We start from the raw sequence: 14,398 nt of genomic DNA, 5'->3' as shown, positions 1-14,398 counted from the left end.
AGACCTGGGGCCAAAAAAAAGGCAGAGGCAAAATCAGCAGAAAACAGCAGCTGACCCGGGGCCCGATGAAGCGGCGGCCTCCTCGCCCTGCTGGAGGTATGTGAGGAGAGGCAGAGGGAGCCAAAGTCCAGATGATGTGCCCAATAGGTGACTTGTGAGGCTCCTTTCCACCTGGAAGTTCTGCCCTTTGTCCTACCTGGTTCTGGGGGATCTGTGTCTGCCCTGCCTGCTCAGGCAGCACCTGTTTAGGCTGATGCCAGGATACACCTGGGGCCCCGTGTTTCAAGCCTCAAACTCTCTCCTCCTTCCCTCCCCTCCTTCCTTCTCTCCTGTTGCTGTAAGCAGAGGGGGTCCCTGCCCCGTCTGGCCTCTTTCCCCTTCCTGGCACGGCAGGGCTGGCCCACACAGCGCCTCTGTGCCTCTTCAGCTGGTCTCTGTATCTGTGCGTATCCGCCCAGGTGTGCCTTCGAGTGTGCGAGTGTGCGTGCGTTTGCAAGTGAGGCTCAGTCTACCTTCCCCAGGGACTGCCCTCAGGGCAGAGCCCGAGGTGGGCTTGGTACACCTGCCAGGCTCTTCCCCACTTCTATTCCAGGTTCGGGCTGGGACAGGTGAACCCAGACTGGTGGGCCCGCCCTCGGAGGTGGGGGAGGTGGGCACCGGCCCCCCGGACAGGGACCCACACTTCTCTAGCTAACAGGCACCGCACGCAACATCATCTCCTGGGGGCATGCACGGGGGGGCCCCCGCCTGGGCCTAGGCCCCACCCATGGAGGTTGGCTGGACACAGAGAAGACGTTTAAAAAAATAGAGAGAATTTAAGCTTCCCAAAAAAGAGACGGGCAGGGAGAAGGAGGAGATGGAGGCCGAGGTGGGACTGGGAGGCGAGTGGCTTTCCAAGACTCTGGGCCCCTGGGGTGACACGGTCTCTGTGGGCAGGACACAGCCCTGCCCAGGCTGCGCCCATCTGCCTGCCCGGCCAGCCCAGGGGAAGGGCACCGTATGGCTGTGTGTAGAGTCTGTGCGGGTGGTGGGGTGGTCGCGGCGGCCGCAGGCCCACCCCAGGACCCTGGCCCAAGCGTCCATGCGGCCGGCTGGCTCTCAGGAGGCGAAGTAGGAACTCTGCATGGAGTAGAGCCGGTCGATGGGGTTGCCCACGCGGGCCTGCAGGGAGCCCACATCCGAGGAGCCGAGGAAGCAGTCGCTGAGGCTGGTTAAGGAGGTATCGCTGTCGATGTCGTGGAAGATGGAGTCATTCCCTGGAGGCAGAGGGGGCGTCAGGAGCCCAGGTGGCGCAGGAGCTCCAGGGGGCCCTGTCAGCCCTGCAGGCTGTGTGGCCGGAGGTGAGGAGGGATGGGAGGACCTGCGGCGGCAGCGCAGGACCAGAGGTGCTGAGGGCCTCGGATGGGGTCTCGAGGGCACCCCTTCTGTCAGGAGGCGGCAGGTGGGCTGTGTTGGTGGGGCCGGCCTGGGCCCTGGGGCGGGATGTGCTGTCACGGCCCCAGGACTGCCGGGTCAGGCAGTGGGCAGGGGCGGTGCTGGGGTGGGCAGGGGGTGGGGCGGCTTACCATAGGGGTTCATGTGGTCACCTGGCATTTGGGGCGGCGTGAGGCCCTGCTGGAAGGGGTCGCTGCTGCCGTAGGGACTCTGCTCCATGGCCACGATCTGCTGTTGCGGTGGGGCCAGTGGCGTGTAGGAGGCCATCATGCCCTCCATGCGACTCGACAGGACCTCTGGGGACAGAACACACCTTCACCCACCAGCCCTGTCCGCCTGGTCCTGGAGCACCCGCCCCAGGGAGCCCTCACAGATGTACCACAGGGGTTCCCACTGACCTCCCACCTGACCCCGCAGGCCAAGACCCCACTGTGGGCCCTCTGACTCTGACCGCCTCTGGCCTTCCCTAGTTGCCCACGGTGTTCCAGGGCCACTTGAACCCGGGTGTCCAGCCCCTGTCCCCAGATACACCTGGTAGCTCCTCTTCAGGAATCCGTTCTCAAATCAGTTCCTCTTCCCGCCTCCTCCCTCCCTCCCTCCCATGGCCCTGCCCTCCAGAAGCTCACTGCTGGGGGAGACGGACACTAAGCAGGCAGTAATGTCCAACACGGGGGTGCAGTGAGCTCCCTGCATCCAGCAGCAACAAGGTGGGGCCTGCGCCCAGGCCAAAGAGGCTCAGGGACAGCCTCCTGGAGGAAGGGACCCCCTGACTCTATGTGACTTAAAGAATCAGCAGGGGTTCAACTGTTCCAGGGGGGCAGGTATGTCCCCTCAAAAGCAGCAAAGGTGGGGAGGGAAGCAGGGAGCCATGTGCATGGGGCTGTCACGTGAGGATGAGAGAAGGCCAGGGATGGGGAGGAAGATGGTCCTCTGGGGGTGGAGGATGGAGGCAGGGACCATTGGAGGATATTGAGGGAGAAGCTGGGGTCCCTATTAAGGTGGACCTGGGAATGAAAACTCCTGAGAGGGGCATGAGGGACATGGGACCAGAAATCACTGCCCAACTTGGCAGTGGAGCGGATACAGTGACTGTAGGACAGGAAGGGTCAGAAGTGACTCCCAGGTTCCTGGTGTGGGCACAGTGTGGGGGCTGGTGCCATCTGCTGAGCTGGGGGTGGGGAAGAGCAGAGGGTGTGGTGCGGCTGTGGTAGCAGGGGCTGCTATGTGGAGCAGTATGGGTCGTGATGAGCTCAAGGGGGACTGTGGAACATCCTCGGGGAGGCTGCATCTTGGAGGCAGTTGGGAGACCAGAGACAGTGGCCACAGCCCCAGGGGGCTAGGTGGTCTAAGGAGAGGAGAGCAGAGGGTGCAGAGAGAAATAACTGGGCTCCAAGGGTCAGCTACAGCCGGGGACACTGGCCTGGCCCTGAGCCCCGAGTAGAAGGGCTGCCGGTCAGTACCCTGGCATCTGCCCTGGAGCCCCTGGTTCACCTGGGAACAGGCAGCCTGGGGCCCCCACTCCATGTGGGCACCCCCAAGAAGCTCCCTGTGCCCTCTCTTCAAGGTTCAATGTCCCCATGGGGCTTGGGAGGCCAGCCCCGGCCCAAGAAATGGTAAAAGCATTTTGGCAAAGCCCAGCATTCGGGGGCCTGGCCACTGTCCCTCAAACTGGCTCCTTACTATCCAGCAGGAGCCCACCTTGAACTCCTCAACACCCCACCCCATGGAGACTCTCTCGAGATTTCTGCTGAATTCTAATTTGGGCAGTGGGGTGTATGGTCATGTTAAAAACACAAGCTTGGGGCCCCACCCTTGGGGTGGAGGTGGCTTTGCACCTTACTAGCTGAGTGATCCCAGTAAGTCCCCTGGTCTGAGCATCAGCCTCGGTGGCTGTAAAATGCACTGTGACAATGCCCTTCCCCTCTGGGATCTGTGGGAATTAGTGAGGCGGAGCACTGCCTGCGGTGAGAACAGTGCCTGGCACACCCTGAGGGTGGGAGATGGTCGCAGTGTTTTGTTTGTTTGCTTGAAGTAAGCTCTACACCAAAAACCAAACATGGGGCTTGAACTCATGATTCTGAGATCCAGAATCCTGTGCTCCACTGACTGAGCCAGCCGGGTGCCCCAGGTGGCCGTAGCTTTGCATGCGAATATTATGTCACTCCTCAGGCAGCCCACCCCTCAACCCCCAGCCATCTCTCTGGTGTCCCAGCCCCAATGATTCCGCTGGTGATCCCGCCCCAGTGATCCCGTGGCCTCCCTTGATCTCCCTTGATCACAGCAGGTTCCAAGGCAACAGTTCCCAGAGCCCTGTTCCCACTGGTGGAAGGATTGGGGGGGGGGGTCTTGTTACAGGAGGCTGAGCCTGGGCCCTGTCCCCCGGTCCCGGCTTACCTTGGCCCAGCCGCTGGGAGTTCTGCTGCTCCTGCTGCTGCTGGTGCCGCCGTGCCAACTTCTTCATCTACAGGGGACACAGGTCATGCCAGTCCTCACCTCCCTGCCCCGCCCCCCTTCCCCCCTTCCTTCCCAGCACCTCCCGCCAGGACCCTGTCTTCTGCCCGTACCCCTACACCACCCCTCCATCTCTGCGCAGCAGGGCTGACAGGTGGCCTCTCACCTTGGCTCTTTGGTTCTGAAACCAGACCTGGACCACGCGCACGCTGAGGCCCGTCTCTGCTGCCAGCGTCTCTCGGACCTGCCCGATGGAGGGACACAGATCAGGTCTGGGGGTGGGGGGCAGGGCAGCAGGCCAGGAAGGCAGTAGTTTGGGGGAGGGGGGAAAGGCGGAGGGATAGGGGAGTGGAGGGGAGGAAGAGGGGAGGGGTGGGGTGGAGGGATGTCCCCATCTCCAGCAAGAGAAGTAGGGGCATTGTCTGGGAAAGTGGCGGGCGTGGGGTGTCAGCCCTGCCCCACCACCCCAGTGGCCCCTCACCTTTCGGCAGGGCTTGGAGGACACCTCAAAGGAGGCCTTGAAAGCTCTTCGCTGCTGCGTGGTGAGGATGGTCCGGGGTCGCTTGGGCCTCCGGGGGTCCTTCCCGTCGTCCCCACTGCCCTTACTCTGGCTGCCCTGGCCCTTGGCTGGCTTCATGTCCCCATCCTCATCCTCGCTCTTCACTGTGGGGGACACACCCAGCCCGTCAGTCTTGTCCCCTGAGGCCATCTGCTGCCTGGCAGGACCCCATCACCTCCTGCCAACACCAGCCATGGCTGGCCCCCCAGCACTCTGGAGACCCCAGCGCACATATCAGCCTTGGAGTAAACTGGTTCCCACTGCACTAGCCTGGTGCCAGCGGGCCCCAGGACCCAGAGGGGAGACCAGGGAACCTTCTTCCTTGACGCTTCCAGGGATGAAGAACTGTCAGGCACAGACACACCACAGATGTTCTCACACAGGAGTATTCACGGCCATGGCATGCACGCCACACACACAGCGTTACACACTCAAACACTAGCAGATGCACATGTGCACTGGTGCCTGGGCCCACAGAGGACTGGGCACACGTGGTCACATTCAGACACACACAGGCACATGCTCATAGGTGGGGGACATACAAGCACAGGCACGCCTGAACAGGCACACGCACGCACACACACGCAGAAGCATGTGTATTCACCCAGAGACACACCCAACCACCATGCACACACGGCCACTTCCATGTCCCAGAATTGTGGGTCTCAGAGATGCCAGCCCCAGGTGGACACCATGCACCTCCTGCTCCCCCAAGTCTGAATTGGTCTCCTTTTCCCAGGCCCTAAGAGAGGGTCTCCTCCCTCCAAGACCCCTTCCCTAAGCCTAATATGAATGGGCCAATGGCACCTGGCCAGTGTCTACTCTGTCCTAAGAGTCCAGGCAGCCACCACGGTGCCCTGCCCAGGGGCGGACAGAGGGACGGATGGATGGGGAGCTCCCTACAGTCACAAAGCTCTTCCAGATGGGGGTAGGTCCTGTGACTACAGACTCTAGGTTACCCCAAAGGGCTCAGAAGTCCAGGGCATCTCCTCTGCAAGCCCTCTACCCCAGTCCTTCCCCACTATCCTGGAATGACAGGGCCCCAGAGTGCTCCTTAGTCTTCCCCTTCTAAGACTCATTTCTAGCTGTACTCGCCCTTCTGCCAGGAGGGCTCTACGCTGGCACGGTCTTTTTGGAGGCTGGAACAGAGTAGAGAGATGCCTTCATCCTGGGAAACGGGGTCTTTGCCTCCACCACAGAAGGCCCCAATTCCCCCAGTTAGCTGCTCCTGCTGCTGAAGGACGTGTCAGAGCCCTGCCTCTCAGCACCAGCCGCCTGCAGACCTGGTGCAGGCAGAGACAGCTGTGGTGCTGTGCCATAGTGCAGGCCACAGCAAGGCAAAGGGAAGTTGAGGGTGGGGAGCTAGAGAGCAGGGCACGTGTGTGTGTGTGTTTGTGCATGTGTGTAAACTACAGCACATGTGGATAAACGTGTGGCCATATGCACAGCTGCTCAGTGCATGTGTGATGTGTGAGCTGGGTCATGTGTGCATATGTAGGCTTGGTTAAGTGTATGTGTACGTGTGTGCTCCTGGGTGTGGGTTGGTGCATGCTTGGGCATCTAAGCACATACCTACATAGGTCCGTGCGTCTGCACATATACGCTCCTGGGCACAGGTATCCACACATGCATTGTCTGTGCTTGTGTGTATGTGTGGTCACAAGCATGTACACTGGTGCTTGAGCACATGTGACTCAGTGGTAGTACCTGCATGTGCATCTGTGAGCCTGGGGGCATGCATACATATCAGTGTCCATGTGCACCTGCACACATGCATGTGAACACAACAGTGCCACAGGCGCAAGATGGGGGTGCACTGTCCGTATGCTTGGATCCTGGGGTCGGCACTGGGCTTCTGCGGCAGGGCCCCCTCCCCACCCGGCGCCCCCTGGCTCCAGCCACGGCTCACCAGAGTCGGACTCGTCGGGACTCACGGAGCTCAGCAGGTCCTTTTCCTTCTCGTAGTCACCCTTGCACAGCAGCTGGCCCTCCTTGAGCACAAACTCGTCGCCCTTGCGTAGTTGCCGTTCACACACGCAGCAGCAGAAGCAGCCCAGGTGGTACACGCATTCCAGCGCCCGCATCACGAACTCCGTGGGGGCTATCTTCTCCATGCAGCCGCTGCACTTGGCTGCGAAGAGCCTGCAGGTGCACAGTGGGGGCACACTGGCTAGGCTCAGGGTCCCACCAAGGGCCTCTGTCTCCTGCCACCCTGACCTTCCACTCCAGGTAGGAGAGGCCCGCCCCCTGCACAGAGCCAGACAGTGGGACGGCCCTGCAGCCCCACTCTTTTGGCTCCCAGGGCTCTGGTGGCCGAAGGGAAGGGTGGCCGCTGGGCATCCTTCCCAGAGGTGCCCTCTCCTGGGTGTGTCATCTCAGGGCCCTTCCTGCTCAGAGACACAGTGGCCACTAGAGGGCAGAGCACAAGGTCAGCCTCAACTTTCCCCAAGAGCCAGGTGGGATTGGGCCTGAGAAGGGCAGGCAGCCCACCAGTCCCATCTACCCTCACTCCAGGACCTGCTCCACCTCCTCTCTGCTCCTCCCACCCCCCCCCACATCCAACCAATCCTTAGCCCTGTCCAACCCAACCCCTGGGCCACTCCTCTCCTGCCTGGGCACCTGCCCCAGGCTCCTTCCTGGGCTCCTGGCCCCTCTAACTCTTCAATTTGTCTTCCAGGAGGAGAATCAGGGGAAGGTGTTTAAAACACACATCTGCTCATGCTGCTTCCCTGCTCCAGACTCTTCTGTGACTCCCTGGTGCCTCAAGGCCCTTCACATACTGTCTTTGCTCTCCTAGGCTGTGGCCCAATGGAACAGCCTGCAGTTTCTTCACACAGGCCCTTCCACATGTTCTTTCTTGGCCCCTTGGCTGGGCTAACCCCTACTTTTCCCTCATTTTGACTTAAGTATCTTTACCACGTGCAGACATTTACGGAGCAAGGACAGTGCGCCAGCCGCTGGGGTGCCAGCACTCCACACACAGAGATGCATTTAGCCTTTGCAACAACCCTATGAAACAGAATAAGCATGAACCCCATCTTAGAGATAAGGAAACTGAGAGGCGGAGAGGCGGAGTCACTTGCTCGGGGTCATGTGGTCCTAAGTGATGGGGCTGACGCGGAGCCTGGGCCTGCTCCAGCCCCTCTATGACAGACTGGATCCGTCTTCCATCTCTAGAGACAAAGCCAGGCGGGGGTCTCCATGCCCCCCGGCCGGCGTGTGCAGAAGGGTCTGAGCAGCACAGCCCCTCCTCTGCCCTTACCTACTGACCGCTCCTCCGGGCTCCCCGCTCCCCATCACGTGCCCTGCTCTGTGGGAACTCAGCCTCAACAACACTTTGATGGAAAAATTTATGAAGAATCAAATTATTGCTGCTGGGAGGGAATTAAAACCATTTTTCATTCCCTACGTCCCTGGGCCACGTCTGCGGGCGCCACCTTGGGAGCGCTGTGCGCATCCCATCCCTCTTTATGGCCCGCCATCACAGGCACAGATTACAGCTGCAATTCTCTACTAATCGGTTCTGGAACAGAAATGGCCATAAATGCAAGGCACTCGGCCTGCCTCCCTTCCCGGGGCTGCTATCAGCGCCGCCCATGACGAGCTAGTAGGGCGCAGTGGACAGGGCCAATCTGAGCCCTGCCTGCTGCCCTGGCACTGGCTCCGGGTGCTCAAACTGGGGGCAGCCTCAGCACCCCCTGCCACCTACCTCTAGTCTACCGAGCAGGCTCCTACTCATCCTGCAGTGCCCAACTCCCAACACCACCTCCTCTGGGAAGCCTTCTTGGATACCCCAGTCAGGGGGACGTAGCCTCCTGTGTGCTTACCTGGGCTGCCCTCAGGCCTCAGTTCCCTCTACTGTGAAATGGGGTTATCAACAGGACCTCCCTTAACGGGGCTGCTGGCAGGGTCCAATGACACTGAACTCAGTAAATAAGTGTCACATGACAGTGACAGCATATGCCCCTGTCAGCTTCAATTCTACAGGGGTTCCACGAGGCAGGGCCTGGCTCTATCTGATCCTCAAAACCGCCTTGATGGGTGCTGCCAAAGCAGGTGAGTGAAGGCTTCAGGGGGCCTGGGGCTCAGGCTGGGCTGTCGGCTGCAGGCAGACACAGTGCCTGGGTTTGCAAGGGGGACAAGAGCTGGATTTCAAGCTCCGATCTGGCCCTTTGGCTGGATACCATCGTTCAAGGTACAACCTACCCAACCGTCCATGGCAGAGGCCCCTAGCAATCTGGCTGGCCGCCCAGCTCTGCCAAGGGGCTGGGGAAGGAGCCAGTCTCCCAGAACTTGATGTTCTGACACGGAGGATGCTTCTGCCCTGCCCCCCCCACCGCCCCTGTCCCCTTCCCACACCTCTACCTCCTGGTCTGAGCACCGCACTAACGTGTCTGCAGCCTGGCCTCGGAGACCAGAGAGCCCACGGGCACCGGCTGCAGCTCCCTGCTGGCACGGCGGGGCCACGGAGGTCCTCTTAGGCAGCAGAGGCGGGCAGCGGTTGGGGTGACCCGCATTTGCAGGCGCCGCCACCATGCAGGCTGGTGGCGGCTGCATTCGGAACAGCCGTGCTAATGCCTTGGCAGCAGGGGGTCGATTGCTACTTTCTCCAAACTCATCAACACAATCTATTATTAATACTTCTCCAAAGGCTCCGCGCCGCCGTTACGGAGGCAGTGCCAGCCACTCGGGGCGTCATCTGTTATCTAGATTGCAAAAACTCGGCATATAAAGCAAACTGCGCACACTTTATAAACGGAATGTGCCATCCGCTTGGTCTCCAAGCATCTCTCCACCCAATAAAACATCAGGGGGGACGCATGAAATACTCACTCCCGGTTATGGGGCTGCCTTTGTCTACGGAGCTGCGGTGAGCACAACTCACACGCGTGCGGGAGGGGCTGGGGGCACCAGCGGGGGTCCCCTCCTGTCCGAGAGGCCCCCCTCAACCCCTCCCACCCTGAAGGGCTGGTGAAACCGGCCATTGAGAAGCAGGCCCAGCCACAGGCAGGGGGCACTGGGATTGGATGGACTTGGGTTCAGCGTCTGGTTCCACTACTTCCTGCCTAGCGACCGGACAAGTAAGCTTCCTCTCTCCGAGCCTCAGCTTACTTATCTGTATAATGGGCTCAATGGCACTGCCCACTTCTCCATGTGAAGATGCAGAGAGCTGTCAGTGTAAAGCAGTGAGCACGGAGGGAGAGGTCTGTGAGCTGGGCAGGCCTTTTGAGGCCGGGAGTGGGCCTCTCCAGGAAGGCTGCCTAGAAGCTACAAATACCCACCAGAGACAGAGTTGCTCAGGATGAGGGGCTCTGAGCCTTCCTGCCCCACGGGGGCCCTGGAGCCCGATGTGAAAGGCCCTACCAGCGCACTGCACCCGAGGCACTGGATTTGGAGCCCAGGTCATGATCTCAATCCTGACTCAGCCACTCACTGGCTCTGTGACCTTGGGCAAGTCTGAGTCTGTGTGCTCATCTATAAGATGGGGATAGTAGTCCCCACTCCCCAGAATTGTGCTGGGTGTCCCAGATGGGTGCATTCTGCTTCCCACACTTGGGCTTGAGAGGCCAAGATGGGGCAGGCCCTGGGGTTGAGGGATGGTGGGGTGTCAGGGGAGGCTCTGAAACCTCCCACCCCCTGCTTCCCCTCCAGCTGCACTGCCCTCTCGGTGCCAATCTCCTGGTCCAGGTTCCCAATCCAGGAGCTCCAAATCCAGAGGGCAGCTTCATGACCACACCACAGGCGCACAGGCTTGCCAGCAACCCACACAACCCCCTTCCCCATTCTCCATGTGAACCGCCAAGCCTTTCCTCCTGTTGTCCCTAGTGTCTAGAACACCATTCCTCCCACCCTCAACCTTTGACAGCCAAACACCTGCTTATTCTGAAGGATTTAGCATGGCTATCCCTTCCTCCAGGAAGCCCTCCCTCTCCTCTCCAGTCTTAGATGTCTTCCTCTCTGAGTTCCCCATCCTCACATCTCCTCTCCATTATGGTATTTATCCTAAGGAATCCACTTTATCTGTTTCCAGGTGCACTTTCCCCAGGGTCACCTCTATCTTCAGAGCTGAGCACAAGGCCCCCTTCACGGTTAAGGTGAGCAGCAAAATGTTTGCTGAATGAACGCTGAACCAACCAATATAGTGCTATTCTGCCTGTGAGGTAGGGCAAGTCGGTTCTCACCCCAACCTGGTCTGGTGGGAGCAGTCACCACCTGCCCTGGGAAGTGAGTAGCACCTGCAGGACAGCAGTGTGTGTGTGCGTGGGGGGGGGGGATGTGTGTGTGCTGGAACCGGCAGCCCAGGGTTCCATCCTGGATTCATAACTTTGTCCCTGTGTCTTGATTTTGGTCAAGACATTTAACCTCTCTGCGCCTCAGTTTCTTCACCTATGAAATGAATGGGAATGGTGTACCTACCTATAGGGTTGCTGGAAGGGCCTACTGCATGTGTAGCCCTTGGCACTGTTCCAGGCATGAAGAAGGCACCCCACATAGCTGCCTTTCTCTTGTTCTCTTGTTGGTCATCTTCATTGGGGCCTCCATCACCCCTGGGAGCAGACTTCCTGACACCAGGTTTACAGGTCCCAACCAGGTGTCCCCCTCATGACCACCCTGGGTTTTGGGTCCTTCTAGCTTCTGTCATAACATGAGCTGGATAAAGCATTCCTGGCTCAATTCTCTGTATGTCTGTCTATCTCCCTGTTACTGGACTCAGTTATCATCATCACCAGCATCACCTCATCGAGTCCTTGAAGAACCTTAAAGGAGGACACTGTTTCTATTCCCATTTTATAGATGTAAAAACCAAAGTGCAGATGGCAGGCTCAAGGTCACATGGCAGCACCACCATATACTCTCTCCCTGCACCTGGTCTGTGCATCCAAGTATTTCTCTGCCCATCAATCACCCTTGTCCTTTGCTGGGAGTTCCATGCCAATCCAATGTCTGTTTACCCTCAAGGCTCTGAATGACCAAGTTCTTATCACTCAGCATACGGCCAGCACCCAGCAGGTGTTGCTGAGTGGGTTTCTCTTAAACCAAACTGAACTTCTCCCCGTCACAAATACATCCTCCCTCTCCCAGGATCATCTGTGATTTCTGAGTAAAAAAATTCCCTTTTTAGGGATGTCATTCCCTTGAAGAGTCCCTGGCTATGAGAACACATCTCTGTCTCCTCTGAGTTTTTATTGGTTTATTTGTTTAATGCTCAATTTATTAAACTCATAAACCTAATAAACAAAATTCTGAAAACCAATTTTTTCTGGAGCATTTGAACATGGACTACAAATCTGATTAATTAATTTCTCTTAAGCCACTGTCAACTGCAGAGAGGCGATGCAGTACATCTGAATCTTTTACCCCCAATAAAATTGGCTCCCTAACTACCTGGGGACCCTCCGGCCTTTCCCTGTGGATTTTCATCCCCAGCTCTTCAAGTCCATAAGTGTGCACTAGGCTTGGTATCTTGGCTCTGTCACTTCCGAGCACAGGAAAAATAGCCAGGCCCCAATTCTCTGAGCTTCAGTGGCCCCATCTCTTCAATGGGAATAATGGCTGGGCACCAGGAGGCAGGCTCAGTAAGGAGGCACCATGATTGCTGTCATTTTCTCCTCAAGACTTCTGGCACCTGTTAACCATCCTCCCTGAGTGGAAGCTCCCCTTTCCCTACCTCACTGTACTACCATTCCCATACCCCATGGCTGCGTCTTGCAGCTTATGTAGCCCCTCACTGGGTCCTCAATCCAAGAGTGCCCGACAATTTCAGGATAGGCCCAAAGACCTAATCATGGCACTCAAGGCTCAACTCCAGCCCCAGATCCTCTGCTCCAGCTGCCATGCGTCTCATTGCTCCCTGAAAACAGCCAGTCCTTCCTGCCTCCTTAACACTTAAAATTGCATCTGCCCCACAGCCTGTCTTCTCTCCCCCTTTCCTCTGCTCCTTGTTGAACTTCTCTTCACCTTTCATGACTCAAGTGTACTTTCCTCTGCGAAGCCTTCCCTGAGACCCAGATATTTGTGTCTGAAGACCTCGCTGACCTAGAGTTCAGAAACTGGGTCTAATTCACACACACACACACACACACACACACACCCATCCCATGCTGGGTTCTGGCATCTAGAAGGGGACTAGTGATCGTCTGCTGAATGAATGAGTAACCTTGTGAGAAATGAAACAGGCAGCCAGGCAGGACAAGAGAACATTGGATACCCTGCTTCTAGGAGTTTGAGAATGCCAGCAGGTAGCAAGATAAGTGAACTCACTGCTCTTGGCCCCCTTCACAACCATGCAATCCAGAAATCAATTCCTAACTTCTACATCATTTATTTATGTACCTCTTGTTGTACTGGGGTCCAACTGCACACCTATCTCTAGGACACAGGGAAAGCCCTCGGGGTGGGAGGGCCATAATGGTATTAAATGACTCCCCCAGGCATCTGTGACTGGGTCAGGCCTGGACACTTGGCTCAGGGTAGACCAATCCTTTTTCTGTCCTTGGTCCCTCTCTTCTCCTGCTTATAAAGAGCTTTTTGTCAGCCCCCTCAGCTTAGAGGTGCACTTTACACATCTCCGGCACCAGCTCTGTGGCCCCGAGTCATTCACATTAACCCTCACCACTTTTAAAGATTTATTTATTTGAGAGAGAGAGACAGAGAGCGTGAGAGTGGGCAGAGGTCGAGGAAGAGAATCTCAAGCAGAATCCCTTCTAAGCCCAGGGCCCAAAGTAGGGCTCAATCCCAGGACCCTGAGATCATGACCTGAACTGAAATCGAAGTGTCGGATGCTCAACCAAGCCACCCAGGTGCCCGTCACATCTCTTTTTTGAGCCTCTATTTCCCCTTCTGTAGAAAGTGGGTATTGATCTTCCCTCATCTGGCGACTAAGGATCCTCTGAGTTTTAACTTGTGTGAGGGGTCTAGCCCAGTGCCTGGCACAGAGGGCATCTTGGCAGGTGTGCATCCCACTCCCTCCCCAGCCTGAGTCTCAGCATGGTGCTGGGACACAGGCTCTGGAGCCTTCTCTTTTTCACTTCCAATTTCAGTATGAAGCCTCCAATCACATCATTGGGTCCATGCTACTCCTGTCTATTTGTCTGTCTGTGCCTCTGAGGTACAGGGTTCCATCAGATCCTCGCCCAGGGTGAGGGGATCAGGCAGATTTGAGCCTGGCTTCCTTTAGGGTATCTCCAGGCCCAAGTCCCACAGTCCTTGGAAACCCTCCCTCCAGGGGGAGGGAACCTCAGCCCTCCATCCCACTGGCTATATCTTCTCAGGTTCACCCAGCAGACACCCACGGAGGCTGACTGAAACAGGCTCCTGACAGACACTTGAGGGACAGAATGGGGCCAAATCTGGTCCCATGGAGGCTGGCACAGCACGATATGAGCTTTGATAGGCTACACTTGGCAAGCTGAGGGGCACAGGAAATCCTGACAGTCAACCTGGAAAAGGGCTGGGGACTTCCTGGCAAAGATGACATGACACATAATCAAGAAGCTGGTTCTGGAGTCAAAAGGAAAGGTGTGAAGCGTCTGAATGCCAGCTCTGCAAACACGGACTGTCCGACCTCGGGGCAAGGACCACAATCCCCACCTCACAAGTAGTCACTGTAACCTGTTTAGCTTCTCCATGCCCCAGCTCCTTCTTAGGCTGGTGGCGAGGATCCCGGGACGTAACGTCGTGGAGCATGTAGGGCAGGCTCCTACACAGCTAGTCCTGCACACGGCGGCTAACATTATTATTCCTCGCTCTGGGGCTGTGACGGCTGCGAGGATGCCATCTCTCTGTTGAGAGATGAGCTGGAGTTCACAGGGGCCCAGGGGACAGGACCCTAGACACGCTCGGGGGTCCAGTTGCTGCTGCGAGAGTTTGCCTGTCACTTGGAGGAGCTGATGGGGTGAGAGCAGGCAGAGGGAGCCGCCTGGCCTCCTCCCTCCCCGACTCGTTGACATCTCC

The 14,398-nt window shown here is 57.8% G+C and overlaps 1 protein-coding gene across 2 annotated transcripts in view; it reads right to left on the bottom strand.

The window, feature by feature from the left end:
* Nucleotides 1-792: 792 nt before the first annotated feature.
* Nucleotides 793-14,398, bottom strand: part of LMX1B (LIM homeobox transcription factor 1 beta) — a 79,418-nt gene continuing 65,812 nt past the window's right edge. The window contains exons 3-8 of one of the 2 annotated variants that reach the window (XM_077850707.1): nucleotides 6,354-6,586; nucleotides 4,367-4,548; nucleotides 4,052-4,129; nucleotides 3,829-3,895; nucleotides 1,566-1,730; nucleotides 793-1,256 (exon numbers count right to left, since the gene is read on the bottom strand). In XM_077850707.1, coding sequence (XP_077706833.1) covers nucleotides 1,099-1,256; nucleotides 1,566-1,730; nucleotides 3,829-3,895; nucleotides 4,052-4,129; nucleotides 4,367-4,548; nucleotides 6,354-6,586 — 883 coding nt within the window. In that variant the 3' untranslated portion in view covers nucleotides 793-1,098. The remainder of the gene's footprint in view (nucleotides 1,257-1,565; nucleotides 1,731-3,828; nucleotides 3,896-4,051; nucleotides 4,130-4,366; nucleotides 4,549-6,353; nucleotides 6,587-14,398) is intronic. The other variant, XM_077850708.1, reaches the window with a different exon arrangement.

This window comes from Canis aureus, chromosome 16, assembly GCF_053574225.1.
Source record: "Canis aureus isolate CA01 chromosome 16, VMU_Caureus_v.1.0, whole genome shotgun sequence".
Taxonomy (NCBI): domain Eukaryota; kingdom Metazoa; phylum Chordata; class Mammalia; order Carnivora; family Canidae; genus Canis; species Canis aureus.
This window is presented reverse-complemented; position numbering and strand designations above follow the sequence as displayed.